The sequence below is a fragment of the Papilio machaon genome, chromosome 2 (genome assembly GCF_912999745.1).
Source record: "Papilio machaon chromosome 2, ilPapMach1.1, whole genome shotgun sequence".
Taxonomy (NCBI): Eukaryota; Metazoa; Arthropoda; class Insecta; order Lepidoptera; family Papilionidae; genus Papilio; species Papilio machaon.
In genome coordinates, this window is record NC_059987.1 from 1,157,145 (window position 1) to 1,177,450 (window position 20,306).

Below are 20,306 nucleotides of genomic sequence, written 5' to 3' on the forward strand. Positions count from 1 at the left end.
AAATAAAAAATAAACTCTTGTCATAAATACACCTGTTAAAAATATATCCCGTGTCACCCGGGTATAGTTAAATAGTGTAGGAATTTTTCAAATCGGATGAGTAGTTTCGGAGCCTATTCAATGCCACAAAACAATCAAATCTCCTCAAAATAATTTTAGTATAGATAAACTAGTCCGCTACTGAACTACAGTCTACGAACAGCTACGGCGTAGTACATGTAGCTTTTTATTTACCCTTGCAACTTACCCACTACCTTAAAACTAGATATTTTCATGTTGTAATGCTCTAGATGGCCAATAAAACGTTATGGTTACAGCATCGATTTTCTATACACGTTCTAAGCTGTGCACAACAACACATTGAACTCGATTTGGAGCAAACACATCTTTAGATCACGTTTTTATGCCTATCGTCGTTAAGCTTTGCAATCGAACACCTTTGTCGCTGCTTCGAACCGATCGTTAAAACTTGTCTCTGTTTTATTCTTGGTCATAAAGCATAAGTAGCGCGCTTTTTTTTTCTAGTTGTTATTTTATTTTATTGGAAAGACAAATATATACGTTACATAAAAGAAAATACCGCCTATGTTCAGATACATTTTGATATAAGTTAAGTTAATTAGTTAACTTAAGCTTTTTGATAATTCTGAGAAAATTGTGATTATTTTGGAGACGGGGCGAAACAGCCTGACTTATTCATCCCTATTATTCAATAGTAGAAAATCTATTTATTAAATGAACTAATAATATTATACATATAACTTATATATGTAAGTAAACTTCAAGAATGGCCAAGTAATAGTAATTTGCAAAGTGCTAAAGACACATAATTTTACCGTAGCTTTCTTCGGGGCCCAACTTGGGCGCCAGTAGGGTCTTGCGGGGAGTAGTCGGTATGGAACGTCGCAGACTCGCAGAGTGGGGGCAAGGGGATGGTGACACCCTGTCTCGGGATTCTGGCTAGAATATCAGTCAGTTGCGCCGCAGCGCTGGCCGAGTGTGATTGTATTTGTCGCGTTCATGAGTCATTTCACATATGACACAAAAAATCGTGAGTGGACGTCTGGTTACGTAATCGATTTTTGTTTTTCAGTTCACTGTTAATCATTTTGACGATTATTTTTGTGAAATAACTGTTTCTTATTCAATCAAACATTATAAAATTCTATGAGCCTTGATATATGTAACGAAATGTTAAGTAAAGCTTTCAACTTAATTCCACTTTGAAGTTAAAGTAACCGTATATTTGCAAACAAGTACATACACTTCTAAGAATATAAAATACATTTTCTTTGCGTGCTTTACTATAAACGTTTACTAATATATTCAAAGATTTATAACAGATTAATCTTTAATTATTTTATTCAATCTAAAGTGACATAATTTACAATACTACGCCTTATTATTTCGTCAAAGAATTAAACGATTTGTTATCTTTTAGAGACCAACTCATTAAAGCTATCCAATATTATCGTAATCGCAAAGTTGTTGATATCACTAAATTAAAAAGATATGGCAAAATATAACATCAAAAGTTCATTAAGTATATAGCATAGTAATTCGAAAGTTTTGTAATTATTTAATATATAACGTTATCATTGCTTTACATAACGCTGCAAACATATACATACATATATGTATGTATTACATAAAAATATATGTATTTAGTTAAATATAAGTAGAGGGTACGTCGCTGCGCCTCGGGTCACTTAGATGTCGTGCTTAATTGAACCGTAATGGGTTCAATCTATCCTGTTGCGGCCGACAAGTTAAAAAAGAACAAATATAACAATATATAAAATAATTACCCATTACATTTTTAATGACTTACTATATTTAAATTATTTGAAGTATTGTATAATTACGTTCGATAAATAACAACCATGAAGATTTGAAGGTTATAAAATCATTAGCATATTCTGCTGTGAAATAAGACTGTTTACTTAACAACCCGGCTCAGCAAGTAAGTGCATATGCGTTAGCCATCGGCATAAGTCGGCGTGTGCTTTTCTTCAGTATTTGAACTTGGACTTCTCTACTTGAACATGCTTTTAAATAGATTTGCAAGACTTTCATTATAGTTAAAGATACCGTAACTATAAAAATTAACTAAATATTTTTTTTTCATCACTTAAGATCAAGTGAATATTTTAAATAAAGTGGTGATTCAATCAGCTCTCTGCGCAAGTGGTTTTCAGTCCCCGAGAGCTTCATCGAAGGATCCTTAAGACGATATTTAATATTAGTATAATATATTCAATGTTAAAACAAGGTTTTATCAGAATAATACCGTGAAAATAAATACCGCTTATGTACTACCGGGTATTAATTTAAAAAAAAATATTCAGTTTTTAACTCAACTCACTGGTGAACCAAAAACAAAATGTATTTTTAATTAGTTCATTATCATTACATTTGGTTTTTTTTTAATTGCTTTATTTTCAGGTAGAAACTTTAATTGAAAACAGTATGTATGTTGCATGTTTATTGGCGCAGCTCCAAGCACAGGTAGCTTTAGAAGGTTCTTCTATAAAATTGACCTACTTTATACAGTGTTTTGTTTTTACCGCATTGTTCATTTTAATTATACAAATCTTGTTTTACGACTTTTAGTGGATGTCGCCCGCAACCACGACCGCGCGGAATTACAACAATTAAAAAAACTTAATAAGTAGTCTATTCTTCCAGAGTATGTTCTACATCTGTGCCAAATTTCATCAAGATCCGTTGAACCGTTCTGGTGATACCTTCTAACATACATCCAAACATTCGCATTTATAATATTAGTAAAATATATATAGTAATATTTTATAGTGAGCTATTTTTATTTAATATTTAATATGTCCATGATGTAATTTCTTGTACCTTTAAAATTTATAGATATATAAAAAGCCATCATAACAAAGCAAACATAAAAATATAGAATTATATTTGAAACAAAAATGTTATTAATTATGTTATGTTGAAATAACGTTATTATTACGAATATTAATTTATGCATGGTCACGTTACTTAAAGTTCCAGTACAGATTAAGTTCAAAGCTTGGAAGACCGCCTTGTCATCTTATGAAAATTATGTCACAGTTATAAAAACCCTTTATCTACTTTAGATCCCATTAATATTTTCAAGATAAAGTTCAGAAGTTTTAAGTGTGCTTTTAAAACATTTTATAATTTAATGGAACCTAAAGCTTATGCGAAAAATTCGAGGAAAAATAGTAACGTAACTTGTATATAGAGTAATAATAATAATATAACAAAACAGGAATGTAATGTATTATTTTTATATATAATGAAATTTTGATTACTAAGTTAAAGCCATTTTTACAATTATATATGTACATTTTTAGAAAAACATTATTTTTTTTATCAATGGCATTTGAGAAAATGTTTTCTGAATAAAATTGTCAGACAACATTATAGATTAACTTGAATACTACTCGAGTTTTTCACATACGAAAAATAAATAAAACAAGAGCACTCAGACGAATAAGCTCGTAAAATAAATGCTTAATAAAAACCTGTGCAACATAGAAACAGTACAGACCCCACTCGTAGTTCGAATCAACAGGGTAATTCGCAAACTGTCTGCTAGTCTGATGTAAAATAGTCGTGTATTCAGTGTTCGTATAACCCCGACATATCGACCCGCCAATTCTGGCTCTACGCCAAGCCAACCTTTGCCGACCTGTTGGTTGCTCAGGTACTTTTATTTATTTTTTAACATTCCTTCTAATGGCTTTTGTGAATGGCATGTTGCGATTTATTCTTTTGTTTAAATTGTAAAAAGTTTTTATTTTTAAATAGAAAAAATTTGTTATTATCTATTTTTGATTATAAATCATAGGTTTGGAAAACTACTATCTGTATTTGAATAACAGCATTTTAGCAACGATTACTTTTTCATAAGTTGGTATGATATTTTTTCATAAGTTCGAACATTGTCCTTCTTTACTAAAACGTAATTTTAATAAAAAAAAATTAAATGCGTACGTGAAATTATTCACTTAAACTTAAATAAGATAGACTTAATTAATGTGTAAAGTGAATCTCCAAATATATCAAAAGCAACTTCATAAGCTAATTTAAATTTCAGTCACGAATTTAGGACACTTTGACACTGCGATTTCATTAAAACGTGACAAGGGGGCTAAGATGAGACGAGCTCAAATAGATCCATCAGAATATTTAAATTATTAACCTACAGAATAAGTAAATATTTTTTTTAATATTTTCATTGACAAGAGAAAGGCTAAAAAAGTAAGGTTTCTTAATTACAAAGGAGATGCGACTAAAATTATATCTCGTTTATGATGAAGAACACACGTTTACATGGGAAAATTTATTCTTGAAAGACTATATAAATGCTTGACACATAACTGACGTACACTCTTATAAAACTAAAACAGCCAGTGCACATCTCAGCGTCTAAGCAGATTATACTACTCCAACACGCCCCCTTTAATCTGCATTATCTACGAGCCCTAAACCTTTTACACAAAGTAAATGTTTGGATATAGCTATCATTAAATCGGTTGACAGATGCCTTAAGGTTATATATTTTTCCTTCATAACACTACGTACAGGACGTACACTACGTTTAGGAAATTCAGCCAAACAAATCGCACCTCTAATGTCAATATGCATCACCACTTTAGCAAGTTCATCCAAACCTACATCAGCTAATAAGCTATTCAAATATATACTCTCTTTCATATATATTCTGCCAGGCTCATGTATTCAGCTTCCTCAAATATTCAGCTTCCATCGACGATGTAGCTACCGATTTCTTTATTAAGACACATAGCGATATCCTACAACATCACAGTTGTTAGGCTTCAAAATAATCTTAAAATTATTATTTTTAGTTAGACTTTGAACTTCTGACGAAATAGCTTCCATCCAACCTTCACGTTCGTCACCCGTTAAAGCTTCATCTATAGATATTTCTATAGCTCCAGCAAAATGTTCATTTTCATAAAGCCTTTCACTGTCTTCTTGATCATATTGCGTTGTTGTATTTTCTGTCATTTCATTTTGATTAACTTCTTGACTGGTTTCTCTAACATTATATAACTTCTTAGGCCTTCCACGTTGACCTCTTTGTATTTTCGGTCTTCCAGGCATTCTTTTTAAAATAATCTCATTTGTTCCACCAGTTGCATTTTCACTTGCATCGCCATGATCATTGTTATCATTTATATTATTTTCATGATCAATTTCAATATCATCACATATCGTCTCTTTATTGAATACTATATCAACGATCGATTCATCACTTGATTTCTTATCCTTTTCGATAATCTCATTTCCACCTACATTGCTTTCTTTACTTCTGCAAATTTCATGGATTTTGGTAATATGATTTTCTTGGAATTTCACGTCTCGTGCAATAACCACTTTATGTTCATCTGGTATCCAAATTCGATATCCTTTAGAAGTTCGTGGGTATCCCACCATTATGCCTTCTCGAACACGTGCGACAAACTTATCTTTATTAGGCGTCTTGTCTAAAATAAAACATTTAGAACCAAAACATCGCATGTACTCAATATTAGCTGGTTCTCCATACCACATGTTATACGGCGTGTCACCATTAAAAGTATTCGTCGGACAGCGATTTCTAATATGGCAGGCAGTTGCCACAGCTTCAGCCCAAAAACAACTAGACAGTCCCGAAGATAACAACATGCATCTCGCCATCTCTGTGAGAGTACGATTCATACGCTCACTTACAGAATTCATTTGAGGTGTATGTGCTACCGTCAAACGACGTTGAATTCCTTCTGTCCTTAGAAAGACATCGAATTCTTTGTTGCAGTATTCGCCACCGTTGTCAGACTGAAGAGCTTTAATTTTCATACCAGATTGTTTTTCAATAAAAGTTTTATACGTTTTAAACGCGTTTAATACTTCACTTTTCTTACTGAGCAAGTACACTTCACACCAACGTGTACTGTCATCTATAAAAGTAACGAAGTACTTTGCTCCACCTAGAGATTCGGTTCTCATTGGTCCAACCACGTCCGAATGGACAATCATTAATTTAGTATTACAAGGGCCTCTCGTCTTCAAGAACGGTAGTGCAGTCATTTTTCCCTTCGTACATGTTTCACAGTCATATAATACATTCATATCCTCTGTCTTTACATCAAATCCGTAAGTATTCAGTAATTTCATAAGATCTCGTGCATTTAAATGACCCATACGCTCATGCCACAAACGTACATCCACATTCGTAGCAACTAACGCGTCATTCATTCTATTTTTCACTTCTCTCACTCTGTATAAGTTACCCACACGATCAGCTGTCATTTTAATAATGCCTTTGTTGTCAGTGACATAAGCAACATCACGTTTAAAAAGAACATTATGACCATTTTCAGTAATTTTGGCAACTGAAATTAAATTACTTCTTAAATTGGGAACGTACAAAGTATCGCGAAGCAGAATTTGACGTTTGTCTCGATCATTTGAAGCTACGAAATTTATATCACCCTTACCTTTGACATTTGTCGACAGATTACTAGCTAAGTTTAATTTTGCAGTATACGGAAAAACCCCTTTACCAAAAATTTCAGGATCTTTGCAGAGATGAGATGTGCACCCACTATCTAAAATAAAAGAATTGCTTATTAAATTACTTGGTAAACCATTACAATTAAACGTTTCATAATTGTTTTGTTCTTCAGTTACACATCCTATCTCATAATTTTTCTTCTTTATTTTGCAATCACTAGCTTTATGACCATAATTATGACATTTGTAACATTTGTACTTGAATGTACCACCGGAATTAGATACGGTATTGACGTTCTTGAATGACTTATGTCTCGTCCCATTTCTCTTAGCATACATAGCTCCTTGTATTTCAATAGAATTATTACTCTGTCGCCTCGAGCTATCCTCTTCCAAAATTTTTATCTTTAATATATCCACCGTAGGTAAATCATCGCGGGATTCCATTGCGCATCTAAAGTTATCATAACTTGCTGGTAAACTATATAACAATAATATTGATAACAAATCTCGATGTATTTCGATTCCAATATCATTCAGTTTATCTACAGCGTCCATGAATTTTGAAATGTGTTCACGCACATCCTCGCCCTCTTGCATACGATGTAATGTTAACTGTTTCAATAAAATTGCTTTACGTGCAGGTCCTTTAGATGCATATATAGACTCGAGTTTCAACCACACCTCTCGTGCAGTTATGCACCCTCTTACGTGCTTTAACTCACTCGGACTAATAGACAAAATCAGATCTGCCTTCGCCTTTTCATCTGCAGCTAACCAATCATCTAATAATTTTTCATTACCTGGTGTTGAACACGGTCTCACATTTTTCCCACTTACGTATTCCCAACCTTCCGTCTTCGTTAACAATGCTTGAACTTGTATTTTCCACGTTTCATAATTCTCTTTATCCAGTAACTCTATTCGCACTGATTGAGCCGTCATTATGTAAACGTTTTATATTATTTACCCATAACCTGATAATATTGCGTTTCTGGGCCCATAACCTGATGAAGAACACACGTTTACATGGGAAAATTTATTCTTGAAAGACTATATAAATGCTTGACACATAACTGACGTACACTCTTATAAAACTAAAACAGCCAGTGCACATCTCAGCGTCTAAGCAGATTATACTACTCCAACAGTTTATTCATTCATATATGCTATTCGGTTACTAGTACTTCTAATATCAAGAAAAATTTAAATCGTTAACATTTGAAATTTCGAAAACTAAAATGAAATAGCGTACCTTCTCTTAGTTGTGATGTCCATTTAAAAATCATCCTCTCATCACGAGATGAGCTTTACAATGAGATGACCTAAAAACACGCTGTTCCCATTACGTACTACGTCGCTTCTATTCAAGTTTTACCGTAGTTTTAAAGAAGATTTTACTTTTTTTGATGGCTTTACTTGCTACTAATATACATGTATGTTATTTGATTTTGTTAGTATTAAAAATGGTCGGTTGTTAAAAAAATATCTTGGCCTATTAAAAGTAGGTTTTTGTAACCAGTCTTGTAGTAAGAATCTGCAGAGGCTTTTTGTTTTTTTATAGTTCTCATTCAAGTTACCCTGGTTTTACCTCGGAATTGTAACGGTCCTAAGTTATAACTATTTTTAGATATTTCACAAAACGCACATTTGATATGTTTCTAGTCATTTTTTAGTTTTTTACTACGACACTCATATAATTTTGTTATTTAATTTCCAGTTAAATTAAATAATAATATGGATATAAAATAGCGTAAGTGACATTGAACAGTTATTGTTTTGTAAAAGTTTTGCAAACAGTGTTTCGACAATAGTTTGGTATAGATAACAAAGAGAAGAGAAGAGAAGAGAGTGAGAAGGTGTTGCTTGTTGTAAGATGGAAGATAATGTTGACGGGGTATACAAATACAGGTATGTAAATATTAATGTAAGTTTTGCTATTTGTGTAATTTTGATAACAAATCACTTAGCATATGGAATACTGACAGTATTTGTTCACTCCTGGAATTACTAAAAACATTAGTAATTAAAAATTAAATCTAGGTTTAGTATGCAATAAAATTTAACATTTTAAATGTAACACGAAAGTGGTTGTTACATTTACTGCGGCGCAATTGACAAGAGAAATATTTATTCCGAGCATGGATCAATACTGAAAAGTTTTCCTGTGAGACGTCGTCTTACCCGCGTAGCAATCTCACAGGACACTAGAAGTTCTGTAATCTTAGAAATATTTTATATAAAGAAACCTTTTCTTTGCCACATTTTATCTACTTTAAAAGAAAAGCGGCAAAAATAACTTCTTGTAAATATTCTATTATTAATTTTAATTGAGGTATACGAATTTTTCTTTGAATTCTCATTGAAATTATTAAAATTAAATTTACAAGAATTGAATCCTTAAAGTTTTCCTTTAGCACCAACTACTTGTGAACCGCAACAATGTCTCCACACTTACTAGTAGTATTTATGTATGATGTACCAGTACAGTACCTTTGAGAGCTTCAAGGCCGCGGTACGGGATCAATACGTAGCCCGGGGAGGTGTTTGCTCTCTCATTAAGGAAGTTTTCCAAATGGTGTTATTTCCGCTAAAAGACACTCAATTTGTTAGCTTTCGAGGATTTAAACTTGAGGCTGAGAGGGATAAGTTAAATAAAAGTTCACTGTATTTTTTTACCCTATACACGATTTTTTTTTACCCTAAAATTATATAAAATATGTATTATGTCAATTTAAATATACCTAATAATTACTTTATTATTCGTCGGAGAAAAATAAATGCAATTAATCATTTTTCATATCTATAGCTATAAAAAAAATTCCAACTTCTACTTGTTTTCCACTGCATTAGTGTCAGGTTTCAAAGGTTAGGGTAATTTCCCCAGTACTAAAACACGCTATCGATCTGCCCACAAGTCTGCGGTTCGAGTTTCACATCACTGGGCCTGTAGTTACTCACTTTATGATGTACACGAAATTTTTCTAAATAAAGTGAACTTTGTGGACAGTGTTATCACTACAGTAGCTTAATAATTTCAAGTTGAAGCAGCACAATCTGTAAACTAACCTATATATGCATTCTTATAAAATTTTAGTTGACTTACCGTCCGTTTCTGAGACCAACATCTCTGTATAAAACATAAAATCATCCCTATTATTATCTTTGACAAAACATAGATAGCAATATGTTTTAAACAGAGATTTCGGTCTCAGAAACCTATAGTTAATGACTCATTTAAAATATGTAGATAAAGAATATATATTTTTAAATGAAATTAATTATAATTAGGTTTATTATAATCGCATTTATCACAATTACTTAGTCGTTTGTTACGAAAAAAATATTGTTCGAGAATATGAGAGTAGTGCTGTAATTTTGATTATTGTTTAAAAGTCGCTAAGTTAATATTTATATGCTAAGGTGACAATTTTACAATATTGTTTCAATTTGACTAACGTCATTAAAAATGTAGGTTGAAAAAATTAAAAGAGGATTTGTATATAGTTGATTTTTAATCCTTGTTAGTTATTTAGGTAAAAGTAAATAACTTTTTGCTATTCGTTCAACCCAATTTATTAAACAGGTAAGAAAGAGTACCCCAATTTTCGTATTACGTTTTTGGGTCAAGGATATTTTTGGGCAACGAATAAAATTGTCGGCCTTGTCCCTTTTTACGAAATATCATTCTTCAGGATAAATGTTCCTACTTCCGTAATTCAAAGAAATAAATTACATAAATGGTGTGGATTACAAAGTGTATTACAGATAATTTTTTATAAAAATCAGTAAAAATGTATACCTATACATAGTTTCAATTCAAAATTTAGCTTAATTTATTGACTAGACAAAAATGGCAAATATTTTATGAGAGCTTAAATAAAGTTTTGTAAAGCACCTAACCTAGAAAAGAGCAATAACCAATGTTTATCGTAAACCATAAAATACATCAGCACTTCATTTTGACGCGGCTATAAATTCTTAATTGTGCCAGTGTTCTTAATAGCCGTTGAATTACTACGGAAAGCGATGTCTCTTTATGACGCTTGTTTTTATTGTTAACTAGCTTTTACCCGCGACTCCGTCCGTGCGGAATAAAAAAAATGCACACAAGATAAAAAAGTTCCTATGTCCGTCTCCTAGTTCTAAGCTACCTCCCCATCAATTTTCAGCTAAATCAGTTCGACCGATCTTGAGTTATAAATAGTGTAACTAACACGACTTTCTTTTATATATAAAGACTAAATAATCTGTATCGTAAGTGATTACATAAAACAAATTGTCATATTGAAGATAACATTCTAAACTTTTTAAAATTTAACTCTTCAAAGAGTTGTGGAATTTGATAGTGACGTTCTTTATTATGATTGTACTTTATCAATCTTTTAAATTGTTTTTAGCTTTTTTTAACAATAAACTAGTTGCTGAGTGTATCGTGAACGAGGAGTAGAGAAGAGAATTATTTAGAAAGCACAATTTGTCGAGACTCAATGTTGGCGAACTTCTGTTTGCTTTGGCCCAACCATTGTCGGACCTAGCAGACGGAGTCCGCAGCATGCTGTTGAAGGCCTTATAAAATTGTAAATACTTTTTCTTGTTATCATTATTTGCTCTTTTTTTTGTTGTTATTTTCTTGTAAATGTATTTGTAATGATATTGTAAGTTGTTTTCTATGGGATTGACATGTTCATAAGAACCAAAGTCCCTACAAAAATAAAGAGAAAAAATAATAATAATAAATAATCTTAGTGGGATAATAAGCATTTTTTTTCAATAATACTTGACAACGACCTGTATTATCCTTAAAAATAAGAACAATAAAACAACGTAGTCTGTATTAAATTCTAAGTAAAACGAAAAAAGTTGTGTTAATTAAGTGAGTTGTACGGTTATACAGCTACGTAATGTTGAGTGCGGCGTTTCAGTTGGGCGACGGAGAGAGAAGGAAAAGGAGTCCCGGGGGAAACTTGTGCAGATTAACTTTGCGGAAATTAATATAAACTGCGACTAGTAAACATTCGTTGCTACCAAATTGCTTCTTGAATTTTACATTACGCTGAGAACTTTTTACTTTTTCATTTTTAATTTTTTTTCACTCACCTACTGTTAAAAAAAAAACTATTATTTTGATATGTTTTGTAGAATCTATTAATAAGTGACATGTGAAATAGCAGTGAAATGATATGTAACAAAACATATTTAAATCATTATGTATGTACGTTCACAAGAAACTTTGAATGGATAATTTTTTACTAAATCCCAAGAATATGAACTTAATTATATCTCAATAATTAACACAACACTGTAAAGTAATAAAACTATATAGTAATATATTTTTAATTCCTATTATACAGGATGTTTAAAACATTTCACCTAAACTAACATGGCGACTTGAGACCGTAAACCCTTTTTACGATTAGATCAAAATAAGATTTGTACGTAAATAATGGTCGAGAAAAACATTACTCCTACATTACCGTGATGAATGTTATATCCACTTCAAACGGCGTTTGGAGGGCAAACAGCATCCCGGGCGGGGCGTATCGATCGCGGTGCGGCCTTGAACGCGCCCCTAGGCCTCGCAGCCCCCTATCCCCTAGCTCCTACCACTCGTAGCGTTGCCTCAGTAATGCTATTGAGTACATATTTACATTGAATTACTATAAATTATTAATTTAGTTATTATAAATTACAACTCAATTACGTATGTTAATTTATAAATTAAATCTGCAAATGCTGCATACTCAAAAACTGGTTAACTCTATATATCTTAGAATGCCTGTTGAAGATATGTTGCACTCAGCAAATAAAAATTAAATGTCAATCACCAATATAAATAATTTATTCTTCCCACATTCTTAAAAATCCCCAATTTGCATATATGTTCGAATGGGAAAGTAGAAATTTTCCACTGCTTATTATTTTCATCGCTCTCGTATTTCCCAACTAAACGTCACAAACTGTGTCATTGTATCATGCCAGAGCGTAATCACGCTTCAGAATTCGCTTTGACGGTGCGTTGCTGTTAAAGCTTGTCAGTGTAATATTAATGAGCACCAGAATAAAACACCCTGTACATAGTTATAATACGTATTAAAAAGAACTTGATGAATGTAATCGAGCGATACGAACGTTCTCTAGAGTTTTCTAGTATCTTCTGTGTGCAATTATATATTACTGTGTATTTTTATACAATACAATAAATGTAGTAAATTAATGCATAATTTTTTTTTCGATGAATTTGCTGAAATAGGGAAGTGACCGCTGCCCACTGATATCCAGAATTGCCTACATTTAATCAACGTAGGACGTACTGAATGGCATATTTCTACGCATAGGCAACTATGCATCCACGCTTTCGTCAAATCCACTTCCCGTTCCCATCATTTCGTGAGAAGAAAAGGGACCGTGTACTAAAATTATTCCTCCGGCGTGCTTTTGTACATTTTATACTACTTTAATATCTATTATCAGTCTAAATTAAATCTAAAATAACCTTGAAATACCTAAATAATACTAAATGTACAGCTTCTACCAATAATTAACCTTGGATTCACCGATCAAGGTCAAATTGACGCAATCAATACTTTAGCACTTGATGACAGATCCATTGTGCGAGAGTTAGGGAATCTGGATGTAATATGAATTTAATAAGAAAGATACGTATTTTTCTAAACTTGTTTAACTTCTTTTTACAGTAATATTTTTCTTCATTATTTAACATTTAGATGTTATTAAAATGATTGACCGCTTTCTGTGTAGCTAATAGTTATTCGGATCTCTAAGTAATTTTTTTGTATTGTAAAACCCAATAATTAATGAAAACTTGAAAAATATGTTTGGGATACATCATAACGCATTAAACTGGTTGAATTCGTTAATATTAAAGTACATGAAATGCAAAACACGTGGGACACAACTAACTGATTACAAATTTATTCTATGAAGTGCTTAAACCGATTTTGAAACTAGAAGTATGAATAGGCTTTTTATAAATTGACGCTCATTATCAGTACACCATATAAACACTTGATAACAAGTGGGATCATGGCCATGTATAAGGTATGGACTGGTGTTACAGAACTTCGCTACCAGTGGCACAGTTCAGCCGCGGCGACTTCTCGCTGTGGTCGGTGTTGAAGAACTGCGTGGGCAAAGAGCTTTCCAAGATCACGATGCCGGTGGTGTTCAACGAGCCGCTGTCCTTCCTGCAGCGCATGCTGGAGTACTTGGAGTACGCGCACCTGTTGCGCCTAGCCGCAGAACAGACCGACCCTGTCGCTAGGATGGAGTACATCGCAGGTTAGAGAGGGATTATTAAGTCTTCGACTTAACAAGAAGTTCATGATATAAGGTATTTGACGGGGAATTCCTAGTAAGATGTCATTATATTTTACTAACTTCGACTTACAGAGTGTGACTTTATCTTCTGTGGGACATTGGTTTTACCAAATTGGTAACTTATGCTCGCTTCTTTTGATCACCCGGCGTCCGTTTGTTAATGACACCGAACAGAGATGTTTTGAATACTAAAATTATGGTTATACTAAACAATTTTAAAAATATTGATTTTATTGTGCACAGCGTTTGCGGTGAGCGCGCTGGCTTCGAACTGGGAGCGTCTGGGCAAGCCCTTCAACCCACTTCTGGGCGAGACATATGAGCTCGAGCGGCCAGAGTTCAGAGCCGTTTGTGAACAGGTACTACAAATATAAATTAATATTGAGTATTGCTTAGTTTTAAGTGGACCCTTTCAAATATTCATTGTTGTGTTCATATTTAGTTGCGCCTGTTGCATTCTTCATAGCAATAATGAACATATAGCCCAGTTTTCGCATTGCTTGTTTATATTTTTCAAGCGTATTTGCTTAAAATACTTTTTTTTCACTCCACGTTTTAACATAAAACATTTATTGATCACCAGGTGTCGCATCATCCGCCGGTATCGGCATTCCACGCAGACAGCCCACACTTCGTCTTCCACGGCTCTGTCCACCCTAAACTCAAGTTTTGCGGCAAGAGTGTGGAGATACAACCCAAAGGACATGTTACGGTTGAATTGCCTAGGTGAAAATTGTAATTTATAGCAAAGTTTTTAGCGTTTCAACATTAACAATTTTGGATGGACAAAATTGGATGGAACCTTATCTCAACTGATATATCGCCAATCTGTTCTTGATTCTCACTTATTAGATACTAATGTAGGTAGTTGAGGAGAGGAGTTAACTTTTGATAGATTCGTGTTGTTTTACTGAAGGGTTTGCCATCATAATTAGATGCAGGGACTTGTTAGACTAGTTCAAGTTATGTGTAGATGGGGTGAGGCGTACACGTGGAGCAACGTGAACTGTTGCGTGCACAACGTGATCGTGGGAAAGCTGTGGATCGAGCAGTACGGCGCTATGGAGGTGACGTGCCACGGTGGCGCCGGCCTCGCCGCCAGCCTCGTCTTCAAGCCCGCCGGCTTCAACAACCGTGACCTGCATAGGGTCGACGGATTTATTACTGATGCCAAGTACGTGCACAATACCTTTGTTAATATTACGACTTTCATTTATGATGAAACCAAATTAACACAGATGTTAAATGGAATATTTTATTAAATTATTCAATGCAACACAAACAGACAATTACACAATGACACATAAAGTAAATAGTACAATATAAATAATATATTTGGTTTAAACAAAGGGCCGCAGTCCGTATGACGCACAAACTAAATGATGTACAATGGCATGCAGACTGTTAGGTAAATACTGTCATACAATTAAAATGATTCACTTTTTGTAGTTTACTCCAACTGTTGCTTACAGTAAGAAAAAGCTGCGTTTCGTGTACGGCAAATGGACGGAGTACATCCGCAGCTGCAGCGCGGCGGCGCACGAGCGCTGGGCGCGCGAACAGGCCGCCGCAGAGCCTGCGCACACGCCCAAGAAGGTGTTGGCTAAACTAAACAGCTTCAAAGTCGGTGCACTCCGCTCCATGTCTATACAAGATGTCAGTATAAATTACTAATTAAATATATGTCATTTAACTTAACATGTTCAATACCACTGCGATTTTCACATGTCACATTTATTTGTATTTATTTAAATTCAGACAGAGGAGGCGGAGAACTCAGAGGAAGTGCCAAAGCCTGACGAGTCGTACAACATCGACATCCCGGGCTCCACCACGCTGTGGGAGGCCACGCCGCGCCCCAGCAATAGCGCACAGGTAACGAAGACGACATATTTACAAACACTTTTTCGGACACCCCTTATACCGACTCACTCAAACTAACACTTTTTAGATCCTGTATGCTCTAATAAAATTCAAATTGGGTACCAATCTTCTAGTACAATACAAATACGATAGATACACTTATTGGAATAGTACAATAATGTTTTCTTCTTCAATAATTATGACATAATGTAGGCAACTTTAGTTCTGGTACAGACTGTGAGAACAGACCAACATAAGTCTATTGCTCTGTTTCCAGTATTACCAGTTCACGGAGTTCGCGATGTCTCTGAACGAGCTGGACCGCGAGCTGAAGGGCCAGTTGTGCCCTACCGACAGTCGGCTGCGACCCGACGTGCGCCTGCTGGAGCAGGGTGATATTGACGGCGCTGCTGCGGAGAAGACACGCCTCGAAGACAAGCAGCGCACCGCCAGAAAGACGCTCAAGAAATCCGCTGACGGCTGGCAACCGAGGTATGTGTTCCACTCTGACATGAAGTTAGAAGCCGCGCAATTGAGCAATGTGTCCCACTTTAACATCACGATTCACGAGAAATCCGTAGCCGCAGCTATCAAATTTTTAACACCCATATCAAAGTTGTTCTGGTTATACTTCTATGGAATTTTTTCTTATACAAAATGACGATCCGAAAGCAGTACCAATTTCGAACATCGAATTTCTGCGCAACATTCCATCTTTTGTGCTTTTTCAAGGAAGCCTATATTAGCGTAATATTTACAAATTTTGTTATTATAAAAATGTTTATAAAGATGTATTATGCGCAGATGGTTCAGTCAAGGCACGAACCCTTACACGAAGCAGGAGGACTGGCTGTACAATGGCGGTTACTGGGACCGCAACTACCAGCATTTGAAAGACGTTGATATATTCTAACTCTTTAGCAAATAATGTAGTAGAAAAAAATCATATTTTTGTGTCGCTAAGCAATGTGTAGAGATTAAAATTATAATTGTTATGTACAAATAAAAAGTAAATAAATGCTATAGAGCAAATATTAATAATGTTAAGGTTATAGCATGCATATACAATTTACTCAAAGACGTGGACATATAAAAGGTTAATACGACAGCAAGTAATGCTTCAACAATAATCAAAGTATATAAATACTGTGAGCTTAATCTAAAAACAAGTACAGGTAGCATATGAAATAAACAACAAGAATACATTAGTTCAGAACAGAGATCGATAAAGTGATCTACATAGAACCCCAGGGTGGTATGTGGTAAAAGCAGAATCTATCTGAGTCAGGTCGAATGGGGGTCGAATAAAAACAGTTCTTAATACGCAAATCACACATACCTATTAGAGTATGTTTTATCATTTTAAGAAATCTTTAAAATCATAAAATAAATTACATTTTCGCATAAAATTTTATTTTAATTTTTATGTACAAAACTTTTTTTTAAATTCACTTTATAGGGTTCGATGGAGATTTCGATACTAATTTAACTAATTTTAGCTAATTTAAAAGTAAGTGTTATTGTGTTGTTTTGTGGGAAATATTTGATTGTTGACTTCGCGGTATTTATCAGCCAACGACGAACAGCCCACAGTCTAACGCCAAGCTGAGGTTTCGTTATTAAGGAGAAATTACTTTTTACTGATGTAATTTTCTATCCATACCAAAAATAGTTACGTGAATATAAAATTCCGTCATAAATTCATTTAATTTTTATACGAATACGCACAGAATGACACTTGGTTTTATGTATATAAATGCTGTGGACCTAACACGAATATTTGTGACAATTGTCATCCGATCGTCATGTCAGTGATTCTCGCAAACATTCATACTAGGCCCACAGAAAACTTCAATAATGCTCTGTCAAACAATCATGACCAATTTAAATTTTTTAAGATAAAATCCTAAAAATAAACATAATATCTTTGTTTTATAACAATGATGAGAATTAAACATTAAATTTTTATTTTAAAATAATCACTTTTTTACATTTAAAAACGTTGAAGATGTATCACTGTAATAAATCAAACGCTATTCTTAAATTAAAAAATATAAAAAGTGCAAATTTATTTTTAGACGTTGATAAAATTAAAAATAAAATGTCATTATATGTATTTTTATATTAAGTAGCATGATTAAAGGGAAATATTAAATTTTATTTTTAAATTAATGACATGTAATTTAAATTCAATATACTATTTGTTCAAATATAACTGTGTATAGTGCGACAAACTTATTTGGTCCGGTGGGCAAAAGTGAAACTAAAGTAGCTATAGTCCGGTCGCGGAGCACGAAGAATTTCGTACATTGAACTCGCATTACCTGTCTCTGTCACTCCCGCGTAAATACAATTAGTCTCGCTCGCACAGAAACAAAGGCCGCCGTCCTCAGGGATTGTAAACCTTTAGTTTGTTTGTTTGCATAATAAAATTTTTATGGGCTCCGTTAGAAGGATTACCGAAAAGGAATTTTTATTATTGGATAGTTCGAAATGAACAATCGAAAAGAATATTTGAAAGACGAAAGTGCAGGCAACATCATCATTTTATTGACGGCTTTCCGATAGTTACTTTTTGGTTTTAAAATATTATGCAAATGAATTCTTCAACAAACAATAGAGCAAAATAACAGTTACTCCGAAACAGAGGAATCGGATTCTGATTTTTGATTTTTTATTATTAGATACTTGTCTAGATTTTTATTACTTGTATTATTAAATCTAAATAAATGATTTATATAATAATAATAACTATATTTTATAAGTTGGTAATTTTTCTTTCTCCTTCAAATAATTCATGTAAACCGCACTAAATACAAAAATGTTTGTAACCTCTGTCAGTAGGTAAAGAGGTCATTGTACGAAATTCTTCCTGCTCCGCGACCGGACTATAGTGTCTTATTTTTTTTTTTCAATTTTATATTTTATTTTATATTATTATCTGATACAACTTAATACATTAACAGCGCTATTCTAACCAGGTCAGATATTTTTGTGAGATTGTAAAAATAATGTTGAAAATATTTTTAGCCGACTTCAAAAAGAAGGAGGTTATCAATTCGACTGTATTTTTTTTTTTTTTTTATGTGTGTTACCGCGAAACTCGGCCCCTGGTGGTCCGATTTTGATAAAAATTATTTTAATCGAAAGGAAGTGCTTGCAGGTGGGTCCCATTTTTTTGTTTTTTTTTTTAAATAACTAGAAGACTAGTAGATTTTGAATATAGCTTCAAAATTTGTTGCGGAAATTAGGGACATTTTTGCTTTCAGCGCTTACGTAGGCTAAACTATAGGACCTACATAAAAATGATGTATGGCGAATTGTAGCTCTTTAAATGTGCTAAATAAAAGTCCGCGATAGCATATATCTATCTTTTATAGTTTTCTCACAATAACCATTTTTTTCTTTAGAAAGATTAATTAAATTCATGCCCTATTTCCGACGCTATTATTCAAGTTCAGTATTAACCCTTATGTAAATAAACATGTTCATTATCAAGAGAATTAAATGTAGATTATATTTGCAATTGAAACTATATCATTCTGTCTAATAGTTTAGGAGATATCGTAAGAATAAAATTACGCGGAAACGAAAAATGCTACATCGCGTTACAATGAATAGCACAAATTTGCTTTCTGGGCTTACGTAGGTCAAACTATATGACCTACATTAAAATGATGTATCGAGTAATTATAGATCCTTAAATTTGCTAAATAAAAGTCTTAGGTGGCATATATCTATCATCTATGGATGTCTCACAAAAACCATGTTATTATGAACAAACTTCGATTAAATTGCACACGAAAAACAGCGTCGTAAGCTTACGGCGCTATTATATTATATTCGATATGAATCCTTATCCAAATAAATATGTTTGATGGCTAGAGTATTAAATGCAGATTACATTAGCCTTTAAACTATGTAATTCTGATCAATAGTTTGGAAGATATTAAATTATTAAGAACTACGCGCATTCGAAAAATGCTACTGCGGCGCGCGGCTGGACAAAATTAAAGGCACGCTACGATGTATTAGTTCGTTAATTTTCAATTTGTATACCGATTTTGATAATTATTTCATTGTTTAAAGGATAAGTGGTTATCTGGTGTATTCTAAATTAGTTTTTGAATTGAAGTACACACATATTAAATAGGAAAGTCCTTTTCTTTATTTGTCTTATTTATGTCCTTATTCGTATTAAGGAAATTTGTAATTAAACTTCAAATTCACTAAAAATTGAGAAATAAAACAAACATTTTAAGAAAAAAAAATAGCCGACTTCAAAACAAAAAAAACTATCTCAAACAAAATGCGCTCAAAAGTAACTTAAAAAAAACAATTTCAAACAAAATGCACTCAAAAGTAACGTAAAAAAACAATTTCAAACAAAATTCACTCAAAAGTAACATAAAAAAACAATTTCAAACAAAATGCATTCAAAAGTACCATAAAAAACAATCTCAAACAAAATACACTAAAAAGAAACAAAATAATGTCATGAAAACTTCTTTCTTTCTTTCTTCTCTCTTTCAAAAACCCTCTAAACTCTAAAGAAAGTTCTCTTCTTTCTTGTAACATGTCTA

The 20,306-nt window shown here is 33.2% G+C and overlaps 1 protein-coding gene across 5 annotated transcripts; it reads left to right on the plus strand.

Annotated features, from left to right (window-relative positions):
• Positions 1-971: 971 nt before the first annotated feature.
• Positions 972-17,103, plus strand: LOC106714145 (oxysterol-binding protein-related protein 1). 5 transcript variants are annotated; one of them, XM_045685327.1, is made up of 10 exons: positions 972-1,051; positions 8,240-8,430; positions 13,601-13,821; positions 14,104-14,219; positions 14,444-14,586; positions 14,834-15,034; positions 15,333-15,516; positions 15,619-15,735; positions 16,001-16,215; positions 16,528-17,103. In XM_045685327.1, the coding sequence occupies exons 2-10, from the start codon at positions 8,396-8,398 to the stop codon at positions 16,634-16,636; spliced, it is 1,341 nt and encodes a 446-aa protein (XP_045541283.1). In that variant the 5' UTR covers positions 972-1,051; positions 8,240-8,395; the 3' UTR covers positions 16,637-17,103. The 5 variants fall into 5 exon arrangements, with proteins under 5 accessions (XP_045541283.1, XP_045541289.1, XP_045541307.1 ...); XM_045685333.1 differs by having other exon boundaries at positions 989-1,071; XM_045685351.1 differs by having other exon boundaries at positions 995-1,051; positions 8,272-8,430.
• Positions 17,104-20,306: the final 3,203 nt, after the last annotated feature.